Raw genomic sequence first — 25,778 nt, forward strand, 5'->3', positions numbered from 1 at the left:
CAGCCACCCTCTCTAGGTTAGAGGGATCAGTGGACAAGCATTCTGATCATTTGAGCACAGTCTAAAGCTTCTGTCAGTATGCAAGCTGCCTCTAGAATTTTGGAGCAACATTATGAAAGGTGTGGAGCTGGACATCACAGGATTTGCCCAGTGGTTTGTACATGTGCTAGACCTCTGTGTCTACAAGTGCAAGTACAGACATCTTGACACACCAGTTGCTGGTGTGCATAGCACAGCTGTAGGGGACTGACAATGAACTCTGCTCTTGTTGCAAACAAAGTGGGTTATTTAAACAGCATGAAGTACAGCACCATAGATAGTGCTTTGTATTTTTTGCAAAAATCTGGAAGCTCTATCTGATCACCTGTGTTTTCTAAGGTGTGGCTATGGTAACTGGCAAAAGCAGGACCAAAAAAATACAGGTATATTTAACAGTAGGATTAATACTCAATGATGAGAATTTCTTTTGTAGCCGATAGCTGCAATTGTGGAAATTGATGCATTAACTGTAAATGCAAATTCTAATCTCCAACCTCACATCTCATCAGTTCTGTCTTGAAGAGCACTGTGCCACCAGCATTCTAACTGGTTGCATCACCGTCTGGTGTGGAGGGGCCACACAATGGATCAGTAAAAGCTGGAGAAAGTTACAAACTCAGCCAGCTCCAGCGAGGAGGACATCTTCAAAAGGCAACACCTTAAAAAGGTGGCATCCATGATTAAGGACACCCGTCACTCAGGACACACCCTCTTCTTATTGCTACCATCAGGGAGGTGGTACAGAAGCAAAACATTTCACGGCATACGTCAGTGATATTATGATTCCGACTATTTAAATACTACTCAGAAAAAAAGACTGCCCTGTCTACTCAAACATCTCCAAATTTCAAAAAATTAGTGTTGCACTTTTAAGACAACATAGGAGAACTTAAAACAGTCTTAATTCCCATACAAAATACCAAATCCACATTACAATAAAAATCTCCAGAGCCTATTAATCTGAACTTGGGTGACACAACAGGATTTAAAATGAAATATCTAGGTCACAGAATTGATGTGCCATAATAACCAAGGGGGAAAAAAAACAGGACTTAATACTCATTTTGGGGAAGCAAAGTGCAAATCCTTGTCCATCACTCATTGGAGTGCAGGACTGTCTATTGAAATGGTATGATAGAAAACTTCGTAATAGCTTTCACCAAAACAAATCTAGATTCAAACTCAATTTATGCTCGAGTTTTTAAAACTTCTTCAATGTATACTTGTATATGATACAATCTAGTCTTACGTTAGCAGGTTTTTGATTAATAATTGAACTGGATGTATCCATTTTTTTTTTCAAAGAAATAAACTTTAAGTCTCAAAAATAATTGCCAGTCAGAAGGGCCTTCTTGAGCCAAGGCAATAGTACAGCTATATTTCTCCCCCAGTCTACAAAATTTACAATTACAGTGGATTCTGTTTAATTGGGACACACTGGGAACAAAACATTTTGTCCCAATTAAGCTGCTGTTCCAATTAGCTGAAGTTTCACGGAAATAGTTAAAAAGATATAAAAAAGACAAACTACCATTTAACAAGTAACCAATTATGTATTTGAATGAAATACAGCCCAATTTAGAACACTTTCAATAGTACTATAAAACTGTGCATTAGTTCCCAATAGTTATTGACAGAGGAATTCGTCCAGTGTACAGAAGGATAGCCCCTCTAGAGAAGGGGCTTGCTGTGTCCATTCTGAGGTACCTCACTCACCTTTGGTCCCCACCAGGTAGCTATTTGCATGTGACAATGGCTATTCCCCCAACATACAGACCTCATACCCCGACGAGTTAGGGACATACCTGTCCTAGCAATGTGAAGTCAGCTTCGGCAGATGAGACCAAAGAGATCCAATGGCCAAAAGGTGGTTCTATGATGTTTCATGGAGAGCGAAGGGCATGACAAGGCATAGAAGGTCACGGTCGTCCACTGCAAACAAGTAAGACACCAGTTTCTGACGACTACTCATACCACAGGGCCCGGACTTCTGAGCTCAAGAGAATGGAACTGTAGCAGTGGAACAGCTTTTCTATTTTAAAAACTCCACGGGTTTCACTGCCATCGTCTGATATGACAGACAACACACTGTCATGGTCTTTTGATTGACTATAAATAAACAAAATCAGCACAGACACCTCATGCAGATAATGGACTTCCTTCATACAAATGCTTTTGACAACTGCATCCTCCAAATCTTAATTTTCATTGTAATATTCAAGATAATTGTCGAGACCTTCAAATGCTTCATAGCTCCTAACTTGAAACAGTGAAATAGTTTCATTTTTGCTCCCGTTTCTGGCATCTCCGTGCCTGAATGCTTGAAACCACAGTTAGCAAAACAGTTCCAAGTTGTCTTACTGCTCCTTTCGCACCAACTGCCTGTGACAAAAATCACTGCTTTGAGAACAGACACACGCAACTGATGCCATTTAAAAACTGTTCAGTCAAAGCATGGTGTGGTGTCTAATGGCCATACAAGCACATACACCTGACACTAGTTAGAAGCTGTTCAGCAATGTTCTCCTGCCCCAATTAAATGGAATCATGTTCCAAATAAACAAAGGGAATCCCAGCTATTTTCTCAATTAGTTCTTGTTCTTTAAGAGTTGTCCCAAATAATCAGCTGTTCCAATTAACTGATGGACCATTTAACCAGAATCTACTGTAATTAAATAGAACAATCTGGTACTAGACATGCACAATGAACCCTGGCAATTAGGACCAATTATACACACATTACAAAATTAGTACAATTTGAACCAAATTGGTCTGAATTTTAGCCTTAGACAGTTGATGGTGTCTTTCTCTTTAATGAAAGGATGCATTAAATTCCACATTAAATATATTTTCACATTTACATTTGTGCAAAAAACTCTGCCAATATTACAACCTCTTAGTAATTAAAATGTTAATTATAAGTTTGCAACAAATAGTTATAAACATGACAGAACCATCCCAAAGTCTTTTTAATGAAGTTATTTCTTCTATGGTGAAGCCACTTGCTGTTTAGGATCTAGAGAACTGTGTAGGAGTAAAATTAGTAACACACCAACTCAAATGCCCAGTTCCACAAGTGAAGATGCCATAAAAGGACTCTAAAACTGAAAATAAAATAACTGATTGTTAACCACCCAGTTCCATTAGCTTGCCCATTTGAGGTGCAGCCACACCAAACACGTGTGCAAAAGATTAAGGAATGCATAGTAATTATCTAAAGTGCTGAATCCATATTTTAAACAGTTCCAGAAGCCTGAACTAATTACCAAACAAATTATGTACCTCTGTATCTACAATTAAGTCATAAAAATTGTCAGTTGAATGTGTTTAAAATATCTTTTGCTAAAGTGGACTGAACTATTCAATTAAATATTTTGGATTCACGAGTGGCATATAATCACAATTAGTGCAAAAATATGTAATTTTCCAAACATAACCCTCGCCAGTTATAAATAGGCTTCACCATTGAACTCATCATCCAGATACATGTTCAGATTCTCTTGAGGAAGTCCAGCTGCAAGACCTCAGGGATTCTAATCTCCTCCAGGTTCATGGGAGAAGGAATAATAGGGAAGTTTACAGCAAACACATGCTTCAGCTCCATCAACAGCTGTCGACTTGGACTTCTGCCCACCAATCGATTCTGGGGAAGACAAGTGTAGTAAAAGTAAATGGCCAATTTTCAATCTTAGTCAGTGTCAGTAACATCATGAAGGATCCCACCCACCCAGCTCATGAACTGTTTGTCCCATTCTCATTGAGGAGGCTACGTAGCATCCACACCAGGACCAGACTCAGAAACAGTTACTTTCCCCAGGCAGTAACGCTGATCAACACCACCACTCACAAACCCACCATACCACCCACCAACACAACTTTATCATTTCCTGTCAGAGTCACCTTACGTACAGGCACTCCTAGCATCACTTTAAAAACAAACAACCAATGGATACAAACTATCTTATGTATTTATATTTATCGTGTTTTAATTATTGAGTTCTTTATCTTACTGTGTTCTTTTGTGATCCACAGCAATGAATATTTCATCTCTTTACACCTGCATACTGGAAATGATATTAAACAATCTTGAATCTTAGCGATATATTTAGTGCTGACAAACACCCAATTGTACTGAAACAAAAAACAAATTAACTGGACTTTATATGACAGCTTGGTGGTCCACTTGGAAGTAGCACAGCAGCATGGTGCTTAGAGTAATCATTTTACAGCGCCAGCGATCGCCTATAATGGGGTTCGATTCCCCCCACTGTTGGTGAGGAACTCTCCTTGTGACACTGTGGGTTTCCTCCAGGTACTTGGGTTTCCTCCCACACTCCAAAGACACACAGGTTAGGGTCAGTAAATTGTGGGCACGCTACGTTGACACCAAAAGCAAGGCGACACTTGCAAGCTCTCCCAACACCATCCTCATACCGTGTGCTTCAATGTACATGTAACAAATCTAATCTTTGGATCTTTCATCTTTAAAGAAAAACAGACATGTACAAATGGATAAACTTCCTAGGAATGAGATTGGTGAGGGAAGCAATTATGAAGTATTTGGAAGTTTGGTTGATCTAGATATAAAGTATATTTTCACTGTTAAGTCTACTCTATTCAAATGCAAGGGCTTCATAATATCCCCCCTCCTGCCAACCATCTCATTTCATAGATATAACCCAATTATACTTCATGAGAGTCCACTATTGAAAAATGAATGCAACAGATGTGAACATTTGCAAAATATTACTGTTGCTCCATGAAATACTAATTGCTTTAAATAAATAAAACTTCCAGAAATTTCTTTTGATGAAGACAGCATTTGCTGGAATAAAGATAATTTTTCCATTTGCAGGACATCTTTGCCTTTAAAGAGCCCCAGGTAGAGGGATAAAATTCACTGTTACCAGCAAAAGTACCAATTGCCCAAAGAAAACTTCACTTCTGCTCCCCAAAATCCTCAGACCCCAATGCCAGTCCTTCGTCTATTTCATTTTAAAAGGAAATTGTGTTTAATTAATTAAATTGCTTAGATATAAACAATTCAATTCCTTCCTGTCTGTAAGGAGTTGGTACGTTCTCCCTGGTCAGTAAGGAGTTAGTACGTTCTCCCTGGTCCGTAAGGAGTTGGCACGTTCTCCCTGGTCCGTGAGGAGTTGGTACGTTCTCCCCGGTCCGTGAGGAGTTGGTACGTTCTCCCCGGTCTGTAAGGAGTTGGCACGTTCTCCCCGGTCTGTGAGGAGTTGGTACGTTCTTCCCGGTCTGTGAGGAGTTGGTACGTTCTCCCCGGTCTGTGAGGAGTTGGTACGTTCTCCCCGGTCTGTGAGGAGTTGGCACGTTCTCCCCGGTCCGTGAGGAGTTGGCACATTCTCCCCGGTCCGTGAGGAGTTGGTACGTTCCCCCTGTGACCATGTGGGTTTCCTCCGGGTGCTCCAGTTTCCTCCCACTGTCCAAAGACATACGGGGTAGTAGGTTAATTGGTCATTGTAAATTGTCCCATGATTAAGTTAGGGTTAAATTGAGCAGGGGGTTGCCTGACGAGAGGGCGGGGAACATCATAAAGGACTCCTCCCATCCTGCGCATGGACTGTTTGATCTGCTTCCGTCTGGTAGGCGCTTCAGATCCCTCCAGACTAAGACTAATAGGCACTGGAGAAGTTTTTTCCCTAATGCGGTCACTTTGCTGAACAGTTAACTGCCGGTTAACTGTCAGCTAACTATTACTTGGATTGCACTACCTGTATGTATAATCTATATTTTCATTTATATTTATCATTATTATTGTTATGAGCAGAGAGACAACATCCGCCGGAAGTAAATTCCTTGTATGTGCATAGGTACTTGGCGATTAAAGTCTGATTCTGATTCTCTCAAAAAATAAGTACCCAAATGATCCAAATACAATTTCTGAATCGAGCTAGCTGCACTAATCAAGAAAAATGAAGATTTCTTGTTGAACGAGATAAATGCAATAAACCAACCTGAATGGTCTTTATAAACGTTACAGTCACACGCTCCTCAAACTCATTCATAGGTGTATAAAGGGTCAGAATCTTCACAATCTGTTTCAAGTTGAGACATAAAGGAGTAGAAGTAAGGATGAAGATATCAAAGCAAAACCAAATGCATATTTATTGAACACATCTCGCACGAGAAACACCGCATGAGCCCATTATTCTTCCACAAGTCTTTAAAGAGTTCGGGGCCCATGAGCACAACTTGGAAACTTTACTTCAACACTGAGACTACAAATAGAAGTCATGGGTTAAGTGTGAAGGCTGAAACATTTAAGAGGGGGAATTTCTTCAAAGGCCGTTGAGAGTGTGGAACAAGTTGCCAGCACAGTGTGGGATGTGGGATCGATTTCAGCATTTAACAGAAAGTTGGATAGGTGTACAGATGGAAGGGGAATGGAGGACTATGGTCCAGGTCAATAGGGCTAGTCAACATAATAGTTTGGCACGGATTAGATGGGCCAAAGGGCCTGTTTCTGTGCTGTAGTGTTTGATGGTGACTCTGGCGTACAGAGTACATCAGTTTAAACACGATGCCAGTCCTGCCGTGGGTGTGGCAAAGCAGGAAGATTGACGAGCACTATCCAATGCAGGATTTCACAAGCTTTGCAGAGCACAGATGTGTAGATTGGTGCCCTTGCTTTGTGTAATGGGTATGTGGAGGCAAACCAGATCAAGGTGAAGTCTCACATCTGGCAAAGACACCTTCAACTTGGGCCACTAAATAATGTCCAAAACTTGCCATTCTTGGCCTTTCTCAGCAGACTGAGAAGTGTTTGAGATTCCACAACTCTTCTGCAGAAATGGGAAACCAAGTTTCACCTGCAATACACATCTCCCAGCATCATGAGCTGTCTATTCCACTCACGCTACCATGGATATGGGAATGGCCCATTTCTCCAAATGGTTTTGGACTATGAGACACGGGAGCAGAATTAAGCCACTCCAGCATTCCCATTTTATTATTTCCTTCAACCCCGTTCCCCTGTCTTCTCCACATAACCTTTGATACCCCAACTAATCAAGAACCTATCAATTTCCATTTTAAATATATTCAGTGACTTGGTCCCCCACAGCCATCTGTAGCAATGAATTCCCTCTGGTTAAAGAAATTGCTCCTCATTTCTGTTCTAAAAGAACATTATTGTATTCTGAGACTGTGCACTCTGGTCCTAGACTCCCCCACTATAGAAAACATCCTCTCCACCTCCACTCTAGCTAGGACTTTAAATATTCAATAGGTTTGAATGAAATCTCGTCATTCTTCAAAATAAAAATAGTAAGTTTGGGAGCTACTACTTTGCTGAAAAGTTGAAAGCCCGGGAGATATTTTATTTTATTGTTATTCTCAAACTTCCACTTTTTCTCTCTCATTTGCAAATCTTCCTAACCATTAAAATCTAAGATTCCATCTAAAGGGAATGGTGATGGTATTTGGCAAAAATAACTCCACAGTCCATCTGGTTCAACTCCAAACATCCCTTCAACCTCATGAATCACAGCAATGGGGGTTGTTCAAAATCACAGGAAATAAAGCAAGAACCAAAGCTACAAGGTCACTTGTTCATCCGAAGCTACACAGAGACTTTATCCCAGACTGAAATGGTTACAACATGTGACGCAATCGTAAGGTGATTAGAAAGTATGGGTGGGGGGTAGAAATGCCAGAGTTATGTTCTTTACATAGGAAGTGGTGGGTGTGTGGGACACACTGCCAAGGATGATGGCAGAGGCAGATACATTGCAGGCATTTAAGAAACTCTATCATAGCTTTCCATCATGGATTAAGAAATGGGAATATTAGATTGCTCTTAAGCTAAAAAGTCAGCACAACATTGTGGGCTGAATGGCCCATGTTGTGCTGTAATGTTCTATGTATAAACTAGTTTCAGATTGCATGTGTTCAAATTATTTTCCAAAATATTTAATGCACATTCAAAACCATTTTATCCAAATATTTTTAATCCACTTTATCTGGTTGCATCTTTTCACAAGAAGTAGTGGTAATGGCCTAGTCCAGCACAGGTAAAGCCCTGTCCACCATTGAGCACATCTACACGGAGGATTGTCACCAGAAAACAGCATCCATCATCAGGGACCTCAGCATCCAGGCCACGCTCTCTTCCTGCTGATGCTGCCATCAGAAAGGAAGTACAGGAGCCTCAGGACCCACACCACCAGGTTCAGGAACAGTTATCACCCCTCAACCATCAGGAAGGAAGTACAGGAGCCTCAGGACTCGCACCACCAGGTTCAGGAACAGTTATCACCCCTCAACCATCAGAAAGGAAGTACAGGAGCCTCAGGACCCACACCACCAGGTTCAGGAACAGTTATTACCCCTCAACCATCAGAAAGGAAGTACAGGAGCCTCAGGACCCACACCACCAGGCTCAGGAACAGTTATTACCCCTCAACCATCAGGATGAAGGTACAGGAGCCTCAGGTCCCACACCACCAGGTTCAGGAACAGTTATCACCCCTCAACCATCAGGATGAAGGTACAGGAGCCTCAGGTCCCACACCACCAGGTTCAGGAACAGTTATTACCCCTCAACCATCAGAAAGGAAGTACAGGAGCCTCAGGACCCACACCACCAGGTTCAGGAACAGTTATCACCCCTCAACCATCAGGAAGGAAGTACAGGAGCCTCAGGACCCACACCACCAGGTTCAGGAACAGTTATCACCCCTCAACCATCAGGAAGGAAGTACAGGAGCCTCAGGACCCACACCACCAGGTTCAGGAACAGTTATCACCCCTCAACCATCAGAAAGGAAGTACAGGAGCCTCAGGACCCACACCACCAGGTTCAGGAACAGTTATCACCCCTCAACCATCAGGAAGGAGGTACAGGAGCCTCAGGACCCACACCACCAGGTTCAGGAACAGTTATCACCCCTCAACCATCAGGATGAAGGTACAGGAGCCTCAGGTCCCACACCACCAGGTTCAGGAACAGTTATCACCCCTCAACCATCAGGATGAAGGTACAGGAGCCTCAGGTCCCACACCACCAGGTTCAGGAACAGTTATTACCCCTCAACCATCAGAAAGGAAGTACAGGAGCCTCAGGACCCACACCACCAGGTTCAGGAACAGTTATCACCCCTCAACCATCAGGAAGGAAGTACAGGAGCCTCAGGACCCACACCACCAGGTTCAGGAACAGTTATCACCCCTCAACCATCAGGAAGGAAGTACAGGAGCCTCAGGACCCACACCACCAGGTTCAGGAACAGTTATCACCCCTCAACCATCAGAAAGGAAGTACAGGAGCCTCAGGACCCACACCACCAGGTTCAGGAACAGTTATCACCCCTCAACCATCAGGAAGGAGGTACAGGAGCCTCAGGACCCACACCACCAGGTTCAGGAACAGTTATCACCCCTCAACCATCAGGATGAAGGTACAGGAGCCTCAGGTCCCACACCACCAGGTTCAGGAACAGTTATCACCCCTCAACCATCAGGATGAAGGTACAGGAGCCTCAGGTCCCACACCACCAGGTTCAGGAACAGTTATTACCCCTCAACCATCAGAAAGGAAGTACAGGAGCCTCAGGACCCACACCACCAGGTTCAGGAACAGTTATCACCCCTCAACCATCAGGAAGGAAGTACAGGAGCCTCAGGACCCACACCACCAGGTTCAGGAACAGTTATCACCCCTCAACCATCAGGAAGGAGGTACAGGAGCCTCAGGACCCACACCACCAGGTTCAGGAACAGTTATCACCCCTCAACCATCAGGAAGGAAGTACAGGAGGCTCAGGACCCACACCACCAGGTTCAGGAACAGTTATCACCCCTGAACCATCAGGAAGGAGGTACAGGAGCCTCAGGACCCACACCACCAGGCTCAGGAACAGTTATCACCCCTGAACCATCAGGAAGGAGGTACAGGAGCCTCAGGACCCACACCACCAGGCTCAGGAACAGTTATCACCCCTGAACCATCAGGAAGGAGGTACAGGAGCCTCAGGACCCACACCACCAGGCTCAGGAACAGTTATTACCCCTCAACCATCAGGAAGGAAGTACAGGAGCCTCAGGACCCACACCACCAGGTTCAGGAACAGTTATCACCCCTCAACCATCAGGAAGGAGGTACAGGAGCCTCAGGACCCACACCACCAGGCTCAGGAACAGTTATCACCCCTGAACCATCAGGAAGGAGGTACAGGAGCCTCAGGACCCACACCACCAGGTTCAGGAACAGTTATCACCCCTCAACCATCAGGAAGGAAGTACAGGAGCCTCAGGACCCACACCACCAGGTTCAGGAACAGTTATCACCCCTCAACCATCAGGAAGGAGTTACAGGAGCCTCAGGACCCACACCACCAGGTTCAGGAACAGTTATCACCCCTCAACCATCAGAAAGGAGGTACAGGAGCCTCAGGACCCACACCACCAGGTTCAGGAACAGTTATCACCCCTCAACCATCAGGAAGGAGGTACAGGAGCCTCAGGACCCACACCACCAGGCTCAGGAACAGTTATCACCCCTCAACCATCAGGAAGGAAGTACAGGAGCCTCAGGACCCACACCACCAGGTTCAGGAACAGTTATCACCCCTGAACCATCAGGAAGGAGGTACAGGAGCCTCAGGACCCACACCACCAGGCTCAGGAACAGTTATCACCCCTGAACCATCAGGAAGGAGGTACAGGAGCCTCAGGACCCACACCACCAGGCTCAGGAACAGTTATCACCCCTGAACCATCAGGAAGGAGGTACAGGAGCCTCAGGACCCACACCACCAGGCTCAGGAACAGTTATTACCCCTCAACCATCAGGAAGGAAGTACAGGAGCCTCAGGACCCACACCACCAGGTTCAGGAACAGTTATCACCCCTCAACCATCAGGAAGGAAGTACAGGAGCCTCAGGACCCACACCACCAGGTTCAGGAACAGTTATCACCCCTCAACCATCAGGAAGGAAGTACAGGAGCCTCAGGACCCACACCACCAGGTTCAGGAACAGTTATCACCCCTCAACCATCAGGAAGGAAGTACAGGAGCCTCAGGACCCACACTACCAGGTTCAGGAACAGTTATTGCCCCTCAACCATCAGGCTCTTGACTTCATTCACGCCATCGTTGAAATGTTTCCACAAACTACGTGATCACTTTCAAGAACCTCATCTCATGTTCCCAATATTTATTGGGGTTTTTTTTTTGTTTCTTTGTATTTACTGCAAATTCCCACAAGAAAATGAATCTCAGGGTGGCATATGGTGACTTTGATAGTAAAATTACTTTGAGTGTGATTTGAATCTCGTACAATCTAGTGAAAATTCAAAGATATAGAGTTTGCTTCCCTCAGGAACAGAGGGGTTCTTGGGTTCTGCAATGCTGGATGGGGCAAAGCAGCTATGATTTACATTGGAATTCTGGTGTGAATTTTCCCTCAATCCAAGCATTCACCTCCACCACCCCCATATTCTGGTTATATTTCTTCAATGTAATATCACTTCAATGAGAGTCTGCAGATGCTGCAAGTTCAGAACAACATACAAAATGCTGGAGAAACTCAGCATGTCAGGCAGCAACTACAGAAAGCCTCCAACCTGATGACAAGACCATCAATTTTGCCAACATCACGTAATTTTATTTCGCCCCCTCCCCTTTCGGTCTTCTTCAATTCCGCACTCTGATCTCTTACCTCTGTCCTTCAAGCTGCCTATCACTTCCCCCTGGTGCCCCTCCTCCACTTTCCCCAGGGTCCACTCTCCTTTATCAGATTCCCTCTTTTCCAGCACCTTACCTTTCCACCCATCACCTCCCAAGCTGGTGACTTCATCCCCCCTCCCCACCCACCTGGCTTCACACGTCCTCCGTCCCTTCCCCACCTTCTGATTCTGGCACCTTCGCCCTTCCTTCCCAGTCCTGAAGGAGCTTCTCAGCCCGAAACATTGACTTCCCTGGATGCTGCCTGACCCGCTGTGTTCCTCCAGCACTTTGTGCGTGTGTTCACTGTAACTCGAGTCTGAACGCCATGATCTTAATATTCTCAATGTAATCAACAAAAAGTTTAAGGAGTTCCAGGTGGGGACTATCCAATCAAGTTTGTAAGCAGTACACCTAAAACATCACCTCAGATTTTTACAGCTCGGTAAAGACCTACCTGTGGCTGTGTGAGTAGTGTGCACATGGAGCAGATCGCTTCGGCATCTACACCTGTCACTTTGTTCAACTGCAAGAGCTGTGCGGCCTGTACCAGTGGCTCCAAAACCTCAGCTGCACCACTGTGCTGCAAGCTTTTGCTCCTTAGCCATTCAATCAGCTGGCTGACATTGTTCCTAAATTAGGAGGAAGAAGGTGATGGTATTCAGAGAGATTTTATAGACACACAGCACAGTAACAGGGTCCTTCAGGCCCAATGAGCACACACTGCACATTTACACCCACTTGACCAATTCACCCGCGTCTTTGTAAATATGGGGGAAACCGAGCTCCCAGAGGAAACCCACACCATCACAGGGAGAATGTACAATCTCCTTACAGACAGTGGTGGGAATCGAGCCCAGGCCGCTGGCGCTGTAATAGGCTAACTGCTACACTATTCTGTTACCATAAACGATTAGACTAACATGGTATCAAGAACATGAACTCCAGTCTGCCTCACTGTTACATCACAGTACCTTAAAGTCAAATGTTAGTATTGTACATGAGACACTGCATATCAGTAATTACTAACACTATTGTTATTCCTTTCAACCAATTTACACTTTTTGTACTTAAACCAATGTGATTTGTTTTAATACACCATAATTACAACAGCAGCCACAACTTAAATTTATCCCCATGGGTATATTGTGATACACGAAGGGGAATAAAGATGCATCCCCATTTGAAGAGAAAGGTAGCTTTTTAAACATGCTACGTATCTGCCCCTACCACCACCCTTGGCAGGACGTTCCATACACCCACCAATCTCTGATATGCCCCCTTTAATTTCCTCCAATCATCTTAAAATGATGCCACCTTGTATTAGCCATTTCTGCCCGGAAAAATGTATCTGGCTGTCAATTCAGTCTACACCTCTTATCAACTTGCACATCTCCATCAAGTCACCTCTCACCTTCCTTCATTGTAAGGGGAAAAGCCCAAGCTCACTAGACTTTCCCTCATAGATCACGCTCCCTGCATAAGATAGGCTGCAAAATCACACCTCCAGAATCAAGAAAACCAGAAAGCTGCAAGAAATAAACCACAAAACTCTCAAGATTCAGAACTGTTTATTTTTGTGTAAGGAAGAGCAAAATAATTGTTACTCTAGATCTGATGCAGCACAAAAAAAAACAGAAGACAGAATAAAAATAAAAACACAATAAATATATAAAATAGCTTATATACGTAGATTGATTGTACGTCCATAAAGTGACATTGGGCACAGGAGAGTCTGTACTTAAGGTGACTGACAGAAAGTGATAAGGTAGTGGTGGTGGGGGTGTAGAGGGGTGGGTTAGCAGGTGGAGATGTCGATCAGCCTTACTGCTTGGGGAAAGCAACTGTTTTTGAGTCTGGTGGTCCTGGTGTGGATATTAAATAGCCTACTCCCTGATGGGAGTGGGACAAACAGTCCATGAGCAGGGTGGGTGGGATCCTTCATGATGTTACTGGCCCTTTTCCAGCACCTTTCTGTATAGGTGTCCTAAATGCGGGTAGGCTGGTGCCGGTGATGTGTTCCTGTCCATTGCAGTGCGGTTTCTTTACCGAGACACAGGAAAAAGAACAGGTTGCAGTGCCATTGTTATGTTCTACAGTAATCAACACAGCAGCACACCACAGGCATCAGAATTGCAGAGTTATATCCATGCAATTAAAACCTGACAAATCTTCCTGGAACTGAGAGCTGACCTCCCAAAACCACCCAACACAAAGTCCTGACGAAGGGTCTCGACCCGAAACGTTGACTGCTTCTTTCAACGGATGCTGCCCGACCTGCTGAGTTCATCCAGCTTGTTTGTACGTCTTGATTTACTCAACACAAAAGACTGCCCCAGAAATGGTGAGCAGCACTGTGCTGGCATTCCAGAGGTCCCTGGAACAGAAGCTACCAAGTGTAACCCATCTATCAAAGAACAGATGGAAAGAAAGCAGGGGACTGAAGGTCAACAAAGTCTCTGTTACAGAAATTTATTATTTTTTTGAAGTTATTAATAGGGAGGAGCTCAGCAGATCAGGCAGCAGCTATGGAGAGAAATTGAAGAGTTGACATTTTGGGCAGAGACCCTTCATCAGGTCCTGATGAAGTGTCTCAGACTTAAACGTCGACTGTTTATTCCCCTTCAAAAGATGCTGCCCAACTTGCCAAGTTCCTCCCGCATTTTGTGTGTGTTACTCTGGATTTCCAGCATCTGCAGATCTCGTGACGATTAAAAGAGGGGTGCAGGAACAAGCACTCGCAGAGCAGCTGAACAGAATCAGTGGATTTCTGAAGGAAAATCTTGGGCAGCAAGGTAACATAGCAGTTAGCATAACCTATTAGAGCACCATAGAAACAGGTTCAATTCCTGCTGCTGTCTGTAAGGAGTTTGTACGTTCTCCCTCTGATGCGTGGCTTTCCTCCGGATGCTCTGGTTTCCTCCCACAGTCCAGATGTACGGGTCAGTAGGTTAATTGGTCACATGGGTGTAATTGAGTTGCACCAGAACAGCCTGCATGATGCTGTACCACTAAATAAAGTTCTTGAATTTGACAAACAATTGCGATTAACAGTGTAGATGAAGCAAATTAATGCTTTTTTTTTTACAAAGAGAATTAACTACGAGTATGTTAGAAAATATAAGGGTGCATGATACTGGAAGTATTGGTTGCATGGTTTGGTGATTGATTAATAGACCATAACACATCAGAGTGCAATTAGGCCATTCAGCCCATCAAATCTGCTCCACCATTCCATCATGGCTGATTTATTATCCCTCTCACCCCCATTCTTCCACCTTCTCACCATAACCTTTGATGCCCTGACTAATTAAGAACCTCTCAACCTCTACTTTAAATATACCCAATAACTTGGCCACCACAGCCATCTGTGGCAATAAATTCCACAGATTCACCACCCTCTAGCGAACTAATTTCCTTTTAGTAATGGATAGGCAAAATTTCTCCCAAATCTAAACACATTACTCTTATAGAGACCGCACAATCAATATTCAGTGCCAAGTGCATCACATCAAATTAAATTTGATGAAGGTAACTCACATACACTCAGTGGCCACCTTTATTAGGTACACCTATACACCTGCTCATTAATGCAAATATCTAATCAGCCAAACAAGTAGCAGCATGCAGACGTGGTCGAGAGGTTCAGATGTTGTTCAGACCAAAGATCAGAATTCAGAAAAAATGTGATCTAAGTGACTTTGACCTTGGAATGATTTTTGGTGCCAGAAGGGGTGGTTTGAGTATCTCAGAAACTGCTGATCTCCTGGGATTTTCATACAACAGTCTCTAGAGTTTATAGAGAGTGGTGTGAGAAACAAAAAAACATCCAGTGAGCAGCAGTTCTGTGGGCACAACTGCCTTGTTAACGAAAGAGAGCAGAGGAGAATGACCAGACTGGTTCAAGCTGACAGGAAGATGACAGTAACTCAAATAACCACACGTTACAACAGTGATGTGCAGAAGAGCATCTGTGAATGCACAACACGTCAAAACTTGAAGTGGATGGGCTACAGCAGCAGAAGATCATTAACGTACAACACTAATAAAGTGGCCACTGAGTGCACATTTATACACATACCTGTACATATTCGGTTTTTAAAAAATAAAATATTAGAAACTTGTTCCAACAGCAGAAATTTCCGTAAATCACTACAGAAATGGATTTAGTCAAAGAAGTCTACAATCAATAGAATAAACAAACCAGCAAATCCATAATCAACATTATACATTTCACTAACAAGTTCTTTTAACAGCTCTGTAATACTGTCGAGCACCATCCGCTCCATCTGCAAAAAGTGGATTCTCCCCGTGGTCACCCATTTTAATTCCTATCCCCAATGCTATTCTGACTTGTTGTCCCTGGCCACAATGAGCCCACACTCAAGTTGGAGAAGCAACACCTCCTATGCTGTCCAGGTAGCCTCCAACTTGATGGCATGAATATCAATTTCTCCAAATTCCAATATTTTCCCCTTCCCCTCCCTTCAATTCCCCCCCCCCCCCGCCTGGGCTCTTGCCTCTTCTCACCCTGGCTCCCCTCCCCAATCCCTTTCTCCCATGGTCCACTCTCCTCTCCCACGGATTCCTTTTTCTCCAGCCCTTTTCTTTTCCCATCTATGATGCAAACTTCCCTCTCCACTGGAGGATAACTTAATTAATAACGGCATAGTCAACTTAATGTCACTGAGCCTATAACAGATTATCATCAAGGTCTGTGTCATACGCCGGGGCAATCATGGTCTTCCATCTGCCAGGCCCAGATTGTTCTTGGCAACTTTACTACAGAAGTAGTTTGCCATTGCCAGTAATCGTCAGCAATTGTCTGCCTGGTGTCAGTGGTCGCATAACCAGGACTTGTGTTATGCGTCAGCTATCCCCGGGGGCGGGGGGGGGGGGGTCACTGGAGGATGTCAAATTGTTGAGATGAGCAGTTTTTGATGGACTGTAGACTATGAGCCTCTTTGGGGCTTTGCAGTTGCTTGCATAGTGGGTGGTGGGGGTGCTGATGCTTTATGCTAGAATAAGTGGGGGGGGGTTGATGCTGTTTGTGCATGGGAGGGGTCAGGGGGCATTGGGATTCTGGCAGTTCTTTTCCCCTGTCAATCTTTGGAGTTTTTCTTCCGTTTCATGGATCTCTGCGGAAAGTAAGAATTTCCAGTTGTATACTGTATACATTCTCTGATGTTAAATGGAACCATTGAACTAAAGCCACATCTTCAGAACATCAACCAACTACATTTCTTTTACTTTTTTGTTTAAATGGAAGGATATGGACACTGTGCAGACAGAAGTTTAGCTGGCTGTTTGATTGTTCATTGATTTGGATCAGCACTCCATTGAGAGCTGAAGGGCCTGTTCCTATGTTGGACTGTTCTACGTACCCAAATTGAGATTTGCATTCCCAATTTTTTTTCTTAATTCTTTGCACAACTTGTCTTCATCAGCACATTGGGTGCTTGTCAGCCTTTGTTTATGAGTAGCTTTTCATAAATTCTATTGTATTTCTTTATTTGCCTGCGAGAAAATCAATTTCTAGGTAGTATATGGTCACCTTGGGTGGCGGGGTGGAGTTACGTCTCTACCACAGGAGGTGTAAGGTGCTCCTTCCGTTTGCTAGTCTGCAGGTCACCCTTGGGCAAGGTGTAACCCCGACTTAGCACCAACCCCCACCCCTGACCAGGGTCACATGAAGCCATGGGAGTAGGTGGTGGACGGTCGTATGAGGAGCTGGTGCATGTCACAAGTCCTGGCTATGCAACCACTGCCATCAGGCAGACAGTCTTTGAAGAGTATTGATAATGGCTGGGGTCAGTCATCTTGTAAAGATACTGCCCAGAAGGCAATGACAAACAACTTCTGTAGAAAAATTTGCCAAAAACATTTATAGTCGATGAAAGACCACGATCGCATGATGATGATGATAACGATGACAAATTTGTATTTTGAGAATAATTTACATTGACTTTGAATAAGAACTTAATGAGCGTTCTGACAGGCTGCATCACTGTCTGGTATGGAGGGGCTACTGCACAGGACTGAAAGAAGTTGTAGAAGGTTGTAAATCTAGTCAGCTCCATCTTGGGTACTAGCCTACAAAGTACCCAGGACATCTTTCGGGAGCGGTGTCTCAGAAAGGCAGCATCCATTATTAAGGACCCCCAGCACCCAGGGCATGCCCTTTTCTCACTGTTACCACCAGGTAGGAGATACAGAAGCCTGAAGGCACACACTCAGTGATTCAGGAACAGCTTCTTCCCCTCTGCCATCTGATTCCTAAATGGACATTGAAGCTTTGAACACTACATCACTTTAAAAAAATATATAGTATTTCTGTTTTTGCACATTTTTAAAAATCTATACGATATATATAATTGATTTACTTGTTTATTTTTTTTCTCTCTGCTAGATTATGTATTGCATTGAACTGCTGCTGCTAAGTTAACAAATTTCACGTCACATGCTGGTGATAACAAACCGGATTCTGATATGAGCAAATCACTTAAAGGCTTCATTAAAATCATAGGTCAAAATCACAATCACAAAGCTAAATGGGACCAGACTCTGATATTTCCAGAAACTTGTAGTTTTCATCTTCTGTTCAAAATAGAGTGATTCAGTCCACGTCCTCCTCTCCCGCCACGATGAGATTAAACTCAGGTTGGAGACAAATCACCACAATCTGGATAGCCTCCAAACTGGAGACGTGAACATTGATTTCTCTAACTTCTGGTAATTTCTACCCCCCCCCACTTCTCTTTTCCATTCTGGTCTCCCTCACCCCTTCTCATCTTCCCATTGCCTCTCTCTGGTTGCCTCAGCCCCACCCTTTCTTCCATGGCCCACTCTCCTCTCCTATTAGATTCCCACTTCTTCAGGCTTTTACCTTTTCCACCCATCACTTCCCAGCTTCTTACAATCTTCCTCCCACACCCATCCTCCTCCCCCCTCCCCTTATTATTCTGCCTTCTGTCCCCTGCCTTTCCAGTCCTGATGAAGGGTCTCAGCCCAAAACTGTTTATTCCCTTCCATTAGATGCTGCCTGACTTGCCAAGTCCCTCCAGCATTTTGTGTGCTGTTCCAGTACTGTCCGTGCGGAGTTTGCCTTCTCTCATTGCGATCTTGTGGATTTCCTCCATGTATTCTACTTTTCAAACACTTGCAAGTGATGGATTAATGGCCAAATGGTCTCCATGCCATGGGAAGATATGGAGAGTGTGTTGTATATTAAAATACAGGGCAATACAATCTTCCAACTCTGCAAAGACAACCCCACACCTTAGAAAAGCAGCTTTAATCACGCATCAGCCTCACAGGATTGTTGGCAATTATGCTCCTTGTATAAGTCAGCAGCTATTGCCCGTGATACTAAACCTGATTCTGATTAAAGCAGATTAATTAAACTCAGCCCCTGTTCCAAATGTGACCATGTCTAGACTTCCTGCAATCAGAACTTAACCAGGTGACCCTGCAGCTACACCTTGTTGACTGACCGCTGCAGAGTTCAAAACTACAGACTCAAAAACTGACTTTTTCTTCCCAGTTCATTATTGTCATTGGGGAAAGTATTACCTGATTTGGACACCATTATTAAACGAGCACACATCCCTCCGCAGAAGCATGTTGTTCAGCGTGATTGCTGCTATTGTGTAGTATATCTGTCGGAAAACCTGCTTAATAATTTCAGGGTCCAGACCGTGTTTGGAGACGAGGCTGTGGAATGAGCTTAATTGCTGAAGGATGGAATTCAGCGTGTACGAAGTGGTGACGCCAAGTTGGTCTCCTGTCCTCTTTCTGTAACCTGCTGGTCTCATGGTCGTGCTCTGAATTGTATCATTTTCAAGCATCCCGGACACTGTAGGTCAGATTAAAAAAAATAAAATTCCAAATAAGATCACTGCAAAATACTAAACCCTTTCACAGACATCCATGAGCGATCAAATTGGAGATTCAAGCATCCCAGGTTCATGTGTAAGAGAAGTTTGGATAGGTACCTGGATGACAGGGGTATGGTCCAGGTGGAAATTGCTGGGAGTAAGCAGTTTAAATGATTCAGCATTGACTAGATGGGCTGAAGGGCCTGTTTCTGTGCTGTACTTTCCAAAAGACAGTTTCCAGCTGAACAGCTTTGTGATTATTACACAATAACGTTTTGTATTTCTGATTTACAAGTCAGAGGTTGTGGAGAAAGTTGGCCCCAGCAGTTCAGATTGTCCCCAGTTCTGGCAGCAACTCTAACACCAAGCTGGTTCCTTTCCACTCCTTGGCCAGCTTTAACATTGTACAGAGCTGAATAAAAAGTTAGGAAATACATAATGGCTCATTTATTACTGGGTGTTTGAGTGTAGTTTTTCATTGATTCTATTGTATTTCTTTGTTCTACTGTGAATGCCTGTAAGAAAATTAATCTCAAGGTAGTGTATGGCGATATGGCTGTACTTTGATAATAAATTTACTTTGAACTTTAATTAAATGCAAGTTAGAAAAGTCAAAAAAATTGCAATTACTATGTTACTTATTTTTATAAATGACCGGGAAGAGGAAGTGGAGGGATGAGTTAGTAAGTGTGCTGATGACACAAAGGTTGGGGGTGTTGTGGATTGTGTGGAGGGCTGTCAGAGGTTACAGTGGGACATCGATAGGATGCAAAACTGGGCTGAGAAGTGGCAAATGGAGTTCAACTCAGATAAGTGTGAGGTGGTTCCGTTTGGTAGGTTAAATATGATGGCAGAATATAGTATGAATGGTAAGACTCTTGGCAGTGTGGAGAGTCAGAGGGATCTTGTGGTCAGAGTCCATAGGGCACTCAAAGCTGCTGTGCAGATTGGCTCTGTGGTTAAGAAGGCATACAGTGTATTGGTCTTCATCAATCGTGAGATTGAGTTTAAGAGCTGAGAGGTAATGTTACAGTTATATAGGACCCTGGTCGGACCCCACTTGGAGTACTGTGCTCAGTTCTGGTCACCTCACTACAGGAAGGATGTGGAAACTATAGAAAGGGTGCAGAGGAGATTTACAGGGATGTTGCCTGGATTGGGGAGCATGCCTTATGAGAATAGGTTGAGTGAATTTGGCCTTTTCTCCTTGGAGTGACAGAGGATGAGAGGTGACCTGATAGAGGTGTATAAGATGACGAGAGGCATTGATCGTGTGGATAGTCAGAGGCTTTTTCCCCAGGGCTGAAATGGCTAGCACAATTTTTAAGGTGCTTGGAAGTAGGTACAGAGGAGAAGTTAGGGGCAAGTTTTTTTAAATGCGGAGAGTGGTGAGTGCATGGAGTGGGCTGCCAGCGACGGTAGTGGAGGTAGATATGATAGGGTCTTTTAAGAGACTCCTGGATAGGTACATGGAGCTTAGAAAAGTAGAGGGCTATGGGTAACCGTAGGTAATTTCGAAAGTAAGTACATGTTCAGCACAGCATTGTGGGCCGAAGGGCCTGTATTGTGCTATAGGTTTTCTATGTTTCCATCTGAAAATTGAAAATTAATCCATAAATTTACATTTTTTTGGTATTAAAGATCATTTGGCAGTAATAATAACTCGACATACTACTTAAAAAATCAGTTCACACAGTAAAAGGCTAGAAATCCAGGTTAATTTAAAGCAAGTCCAATTTTATAAATTCTGATCATTTCTTACCCCCACCCCACCCAGTGTGTAAACCAAAGCAAAGCCCATGCAGGAGTACCGGTCACCAATGCATTTTAGGAATCTCAGTTCCAAGTGTGGGTTAGTAAACTGCAGATGACATGAAGGTTGGTGGAGTTGTGGATAGTGTAGGAGGTTGTCATAGGTTACAAAGGGACATCGACAGGAGGCAGAGCTGGGCTGAGAAGTAGCAGATGTTCAACCCAGAAAAGAGTGAAGTGATTCACTTTAGAAGGTCGAACGGACACAGATTAGAGGGTTAATGGCAGAATTCTTAGCCTGTGGTGGAACAGGGGAGATCTTGGGGTCCACATCCAGAGATCCCTCAAAGTTGTCCCACAAGTTGATGGTGTTTAAGGGGGGGTGTATGGCATGTGGGCCTTCATCAGTCAGGGGTATGCGTTCAAGAGCCACAATGTAATGTTGTAATCTTGGTCAGACCACATTTAGAGTGTTGTGTTCAGTTCTGGTCACCTCGCTATAAGTGGGACATGAAAGTGCTAGAGAGGATGCAGAGAAGAGCACGTCCTGTACAGGAAGGTTGAGCAAGGTAAGATTTTTGGCTTTGGAGTGAAGGAGGGTGAGAAGAGACGATGTTTAAGATGATAAGAGGCATAGACAGAGTGGATAATCAGAGACATTTTCCCAAGGACAGAAGTGGCTAATTATGAGGAGGATAAGAAAGGGAGAAGAAAGTGCAGGGATGATGTCAGAGGTAGTCATTTTATTTTAAAAACAGAGTGGTAATGGTGGGTGCATGAATTGAGTGGTGGTAGAGGCAGATTCATTAGGGACACTTAAGAGCTCGGCACATGGATGATAAAAAAAATGGAGGGCTGTGTGGAAGGAAAGGGTTAGTTTGATATTGGAGTAAACTAAAAGGTCAGCACCACATGTGGGGCGGAAGGCCTCTACTTTTCCACATAGCTATCCCGTTTTCACATTATAATACCATGAAAATCCTTACAGAATTGCAGCTGCCAAATTGGCTGGGATTGCATCACTGTCTGATGGAATTTAAAATCCTCTGTACATTTAACACATTTCAAATGATAAAATTTAACCCCCGCACACCGCCCAAAACCAAAAAGCATTGACAAACTGTCCTGTCGTTTCAGAACTCGACTGGCAGTCACTGTATCAGGATTTGCACTTACCCAGAGTGCTCATCCCTGAGCTTTCAGTAGTGTTACAGCTTCACTGCCATTACTGAAGACGAGATTACACTGCTACTTCATTCACTACAAAGCAGTGTACTGGCAATTCAATTACTAAAAACACTGACTGCATTTAAAATAACCTCAGAGTTACTTCGAATGATAATGGAACACAGAACAGTGCAGCATAGTACTGATCCTTTGGCCATAACGTGTTGGCCTTTTAACCTACTCTAAGATCAAACTAATCCTGCCCTCCCACATAGCCCTCCATTTTACTATCATCCACGTGGCTATCCAAGAGTCTCTTAAACATCCCCAAAGCATCTGTCTCTATCTCAGCAAGCGTTCTATCAGTATTGATGTGGAAATTTTAGAGAGGGTGCACAGAAGATTTGTCAGGATTATAGAACACATACATGTGGAAAAGGTGAGTTAGCTTGGGCCCCCTTCCCTATTATTCTAACTACTCTTAGACTACAAGGTATAGGGAGCAGTATTAAAGTCTGCTCCACTACTTGGCTGATCCATTTCCCTCTCTGCCCCAGTCTCCTGCCTTCTCTCTGTAACCCCTCATACCCTGACTAATCAAGGATCTATCAACCTCCACCTTAAATACACTTGAGACTTGGCCTTCACAGCTGCCCCTGGCAACAATCTCCATAGCTCTGCCACTCTCTGGCTCTCTTCTGCAGAACTGAATTTTAGTTCCTAATTCTTTCATCCCACACCCAAAACTACTGCATAATAAATAAAGAAATTGAAATTTCTGCAGGTTAAATCATTTCAAACTGGCGATAGACAACGTTGTGCTTTGCACAGAATCACTTGCCAATCATTGGCTGGAGCTTTCCCTCGGCGGCTTTGATCAGTTGGTGATAGAGTTGAATAGCAAGGTCAGATAAAACCAGACAGTACTGGGAGAGATGCAGATTCCTCAAAGCGTGCTTTCTTTGCTCAGGGGTGTTCAAATCATCCGAACTCTGTTAACAAGGCGAAGAATAAAATCAGTTATTTAACTGTCAATGACACTGGAGTTGAGGCTTGGCTAAATTATTTACTGTTATTATAGGACTCTACGACTCAAGCTCTCAGTATTATTTATTATTTGCTTGTTTTTTTAAATTTCACACAATTTGTCATCTGTTACACTCTGGCTGTTTGTCTCTGCACGTTGCTTTTCGTTGATTCTGTCGTGTTTCGTATTTACAGTGAATGCCCACAAGAAACTGAATCTTACGGTAGTGTATAGTGACATATATGTACTTGGATAATAAATTTACTGTGAACTTCATTGTCAAAGTATGCCCTCTGCTCCATTCTGAAGCCATGCAACAAAGGATTGACTGTATTATTCATTTATTAGTTTATTTATTGAGATAAGCACAGAATAGGCCCTTCGAGCTGTGCCACACAGTAACCCCCGATTTAAACCCCAGCCTAATCATGGGACAATTTACAGTGTCCAATTAACCTACCAAACAATACGTCTTCGGATAGTGGGACAACTGAAGCACCCGGAGGAAACCCATACGGTCATGGGGAGAACATACGAACAGCAGAAAGTGTACCTGGGTCGCTGGCATTGTAAAGCATTTTGCTAACCATTATCTACCGCTCCACCCCAAGGTAGGGAGGTGGGGACAGATTCTGATTTAGATTTATCACGTGAACATTGAAAGATCCAGTAAAAATGCATCATCTGTATTAACAATCAACACACCCAAGGATGTGCAACTCCGGCACCAACAATCTTCTGTAGAGTACAAGTGGCACAGAACAACACCAACAAAACCCTTCCCTCCTACATAGCATCCATTTTTCTATCATCCTTGTGCCTATCACAGAGTCTCTTAAATGCCCCTAATGTATTTGTCTGTAATACCACCCCAAGCAGGGCATTCCATAGAATCACCACGCTGCATTAAAAATAACAAATTTTCTCTGACATTCTCCCCATACTTCCCTCCAATCACCTTAAAATTGTACCCCCCTCTTAACAGCCATTTCTGCCCCAATAACTTGTCTCAGGTTGCCCACTCAAACTATGCCTCTTATCATCTTGTACACCTCTGTTAAATCATCCCTCGACCTCCTTCACTCCAAACAGAAAAGCCCCAGCTCACTCAACTCATTCTCATAAGACATGTGGTAGAGGCTGTCCTGATGAAGGGTCTTGGCCCGAAACGTTGACTATATTCTGCTGAGTTCCTCCGGCATTTTGTATGTGTTGCTCAGAAGACATGCCCACTAATCCTTGGTGGCAGCCCACCATCCTCTCAAAGTGAAATCAGAGCACTCACCTCATCGCCACTATACTGCCTTAAGCAGACAAGAAGGCGGTAAGTATTCGAAAGCCAGAATGCCACCATCTCAAAATCATTGTTTCTCTGTGAAATTTAAACAAGAATCAAGATAAAAGGCACTCAAATCTCCAATTTCACTCCCTCCCCACACAATTCATTCCCCCTCACTATAAGACATCAGAAGATCCATCACAGAAACCACCGTTCAAATGTCAGAAGTTTTGCAACAATAAATAAAATTCACCTATCAGATTAGCAATTAATAAAGAAACTGCCCATATTGTTTCCTTCCCCACTGTTACAAGATAAATTAAAGGGTTATTCTGTGATTGTGACGTATGGTTTACAGAATATAGTCACTTGCAGTTAGCTATATTAAGTTTAGACCTTGGTTAAGGGAAAGCAAGACAGGGAGTCTGGGATGATTGATGGCATTATTAAAAACACCATTTGACATCAGCAGACACTGGGAATGGGTTATTCTATTTTAGGGGAATGAGATAAAAATCAATCTAGAGCCAGAGGGATGAAATGCCTAAAACATTTTTCTATAAAGCCCTTCAGACAATCTTCAACAAATATTTAAGAGATAGATTGAAGATCGTTTATTGTCGTTCTTCTGCACACAAGTTTAAAGAGAACCCAACAACTGTTACTCTGGATCTGATACGGCATAAAAACACAATAAATAAAAATACAAAAGCAATCCTATAAAACACAAGTAACTTCTGAGTGTGGCCGTATATGCACAAGATGAGTTTATGTACACAGACTGATTGTATGTAGATAAAGTGACACTGGGCAACGGGGTATCTGGTCATAAAGTGACTGACAGGAAATGATAAAGTGACAAAATGGCTTTGGCAAGAGGAGTTCTTCCAGGTAGCAGCAGGGGCTTAGAAAGACACAGCAGTATTTTGACAGTGTGAGTGTAG

At 43.6% G+C, this 25,778-nt stretch overlaps 1 protein-coding gene across 1 annotated transcript in view; it reads right to left on the bottom strand.

Annotated features, from left to right (window-relative positions):
• Positions 1-2,846: 2,846 nt before the first annotated feature.
• The window catches only part of LOC140740315 (unconventional myosin-Vb-like), a 189,383-nt gene continuing 166,451 nt past the window's right edge, over positions 2,847-25,778 (bottom strand). Inside the window, exons 36-41 of the mRNA XM_073069469.1 lie at positions 24,841-24,927; positions 23,370-23,520; positions 19,305-19,587; positions 12,190-12,364; positions 6,021-6,101; positions 2,847-3,682 (exon numbers count right to left, since the gene is read on the bottom strand). Coding sequence (XP_072925570.1) covers positions 3,530-3,682; positions 6,021-6,101; positions 12,190-12,364; positions 19,305-19,587; positions 23,370-23,520; positions 24,841-24,927 — 930 coding nt within the window. The 3' untranslated portion in view covers positions 2,847-3,529. The remainder of the gene's footprint in view (positions 3,683-6,020; positions 6,102-12,189; positions 12,365-19,304; positions 19,588-23,369; positions 23,521-24,840; positions 24,928-25,778) is intronic.

This window comes from Hemitrygon akajei, chromosome 16 (assembly GCF_048418815.1).
Source record: "Hemitrygon akajei chromosome 16, sHemAka1.3, whole genome shotgun sequence".
Classification (NCBI taxonomy): domain Eukaryota; kingdom Metazoa; phylum Chordata; class Chondrichthyes; order Myliobatiformes; family Dasyatidae; genus Hemitrygon; species Hemitrygon akajei.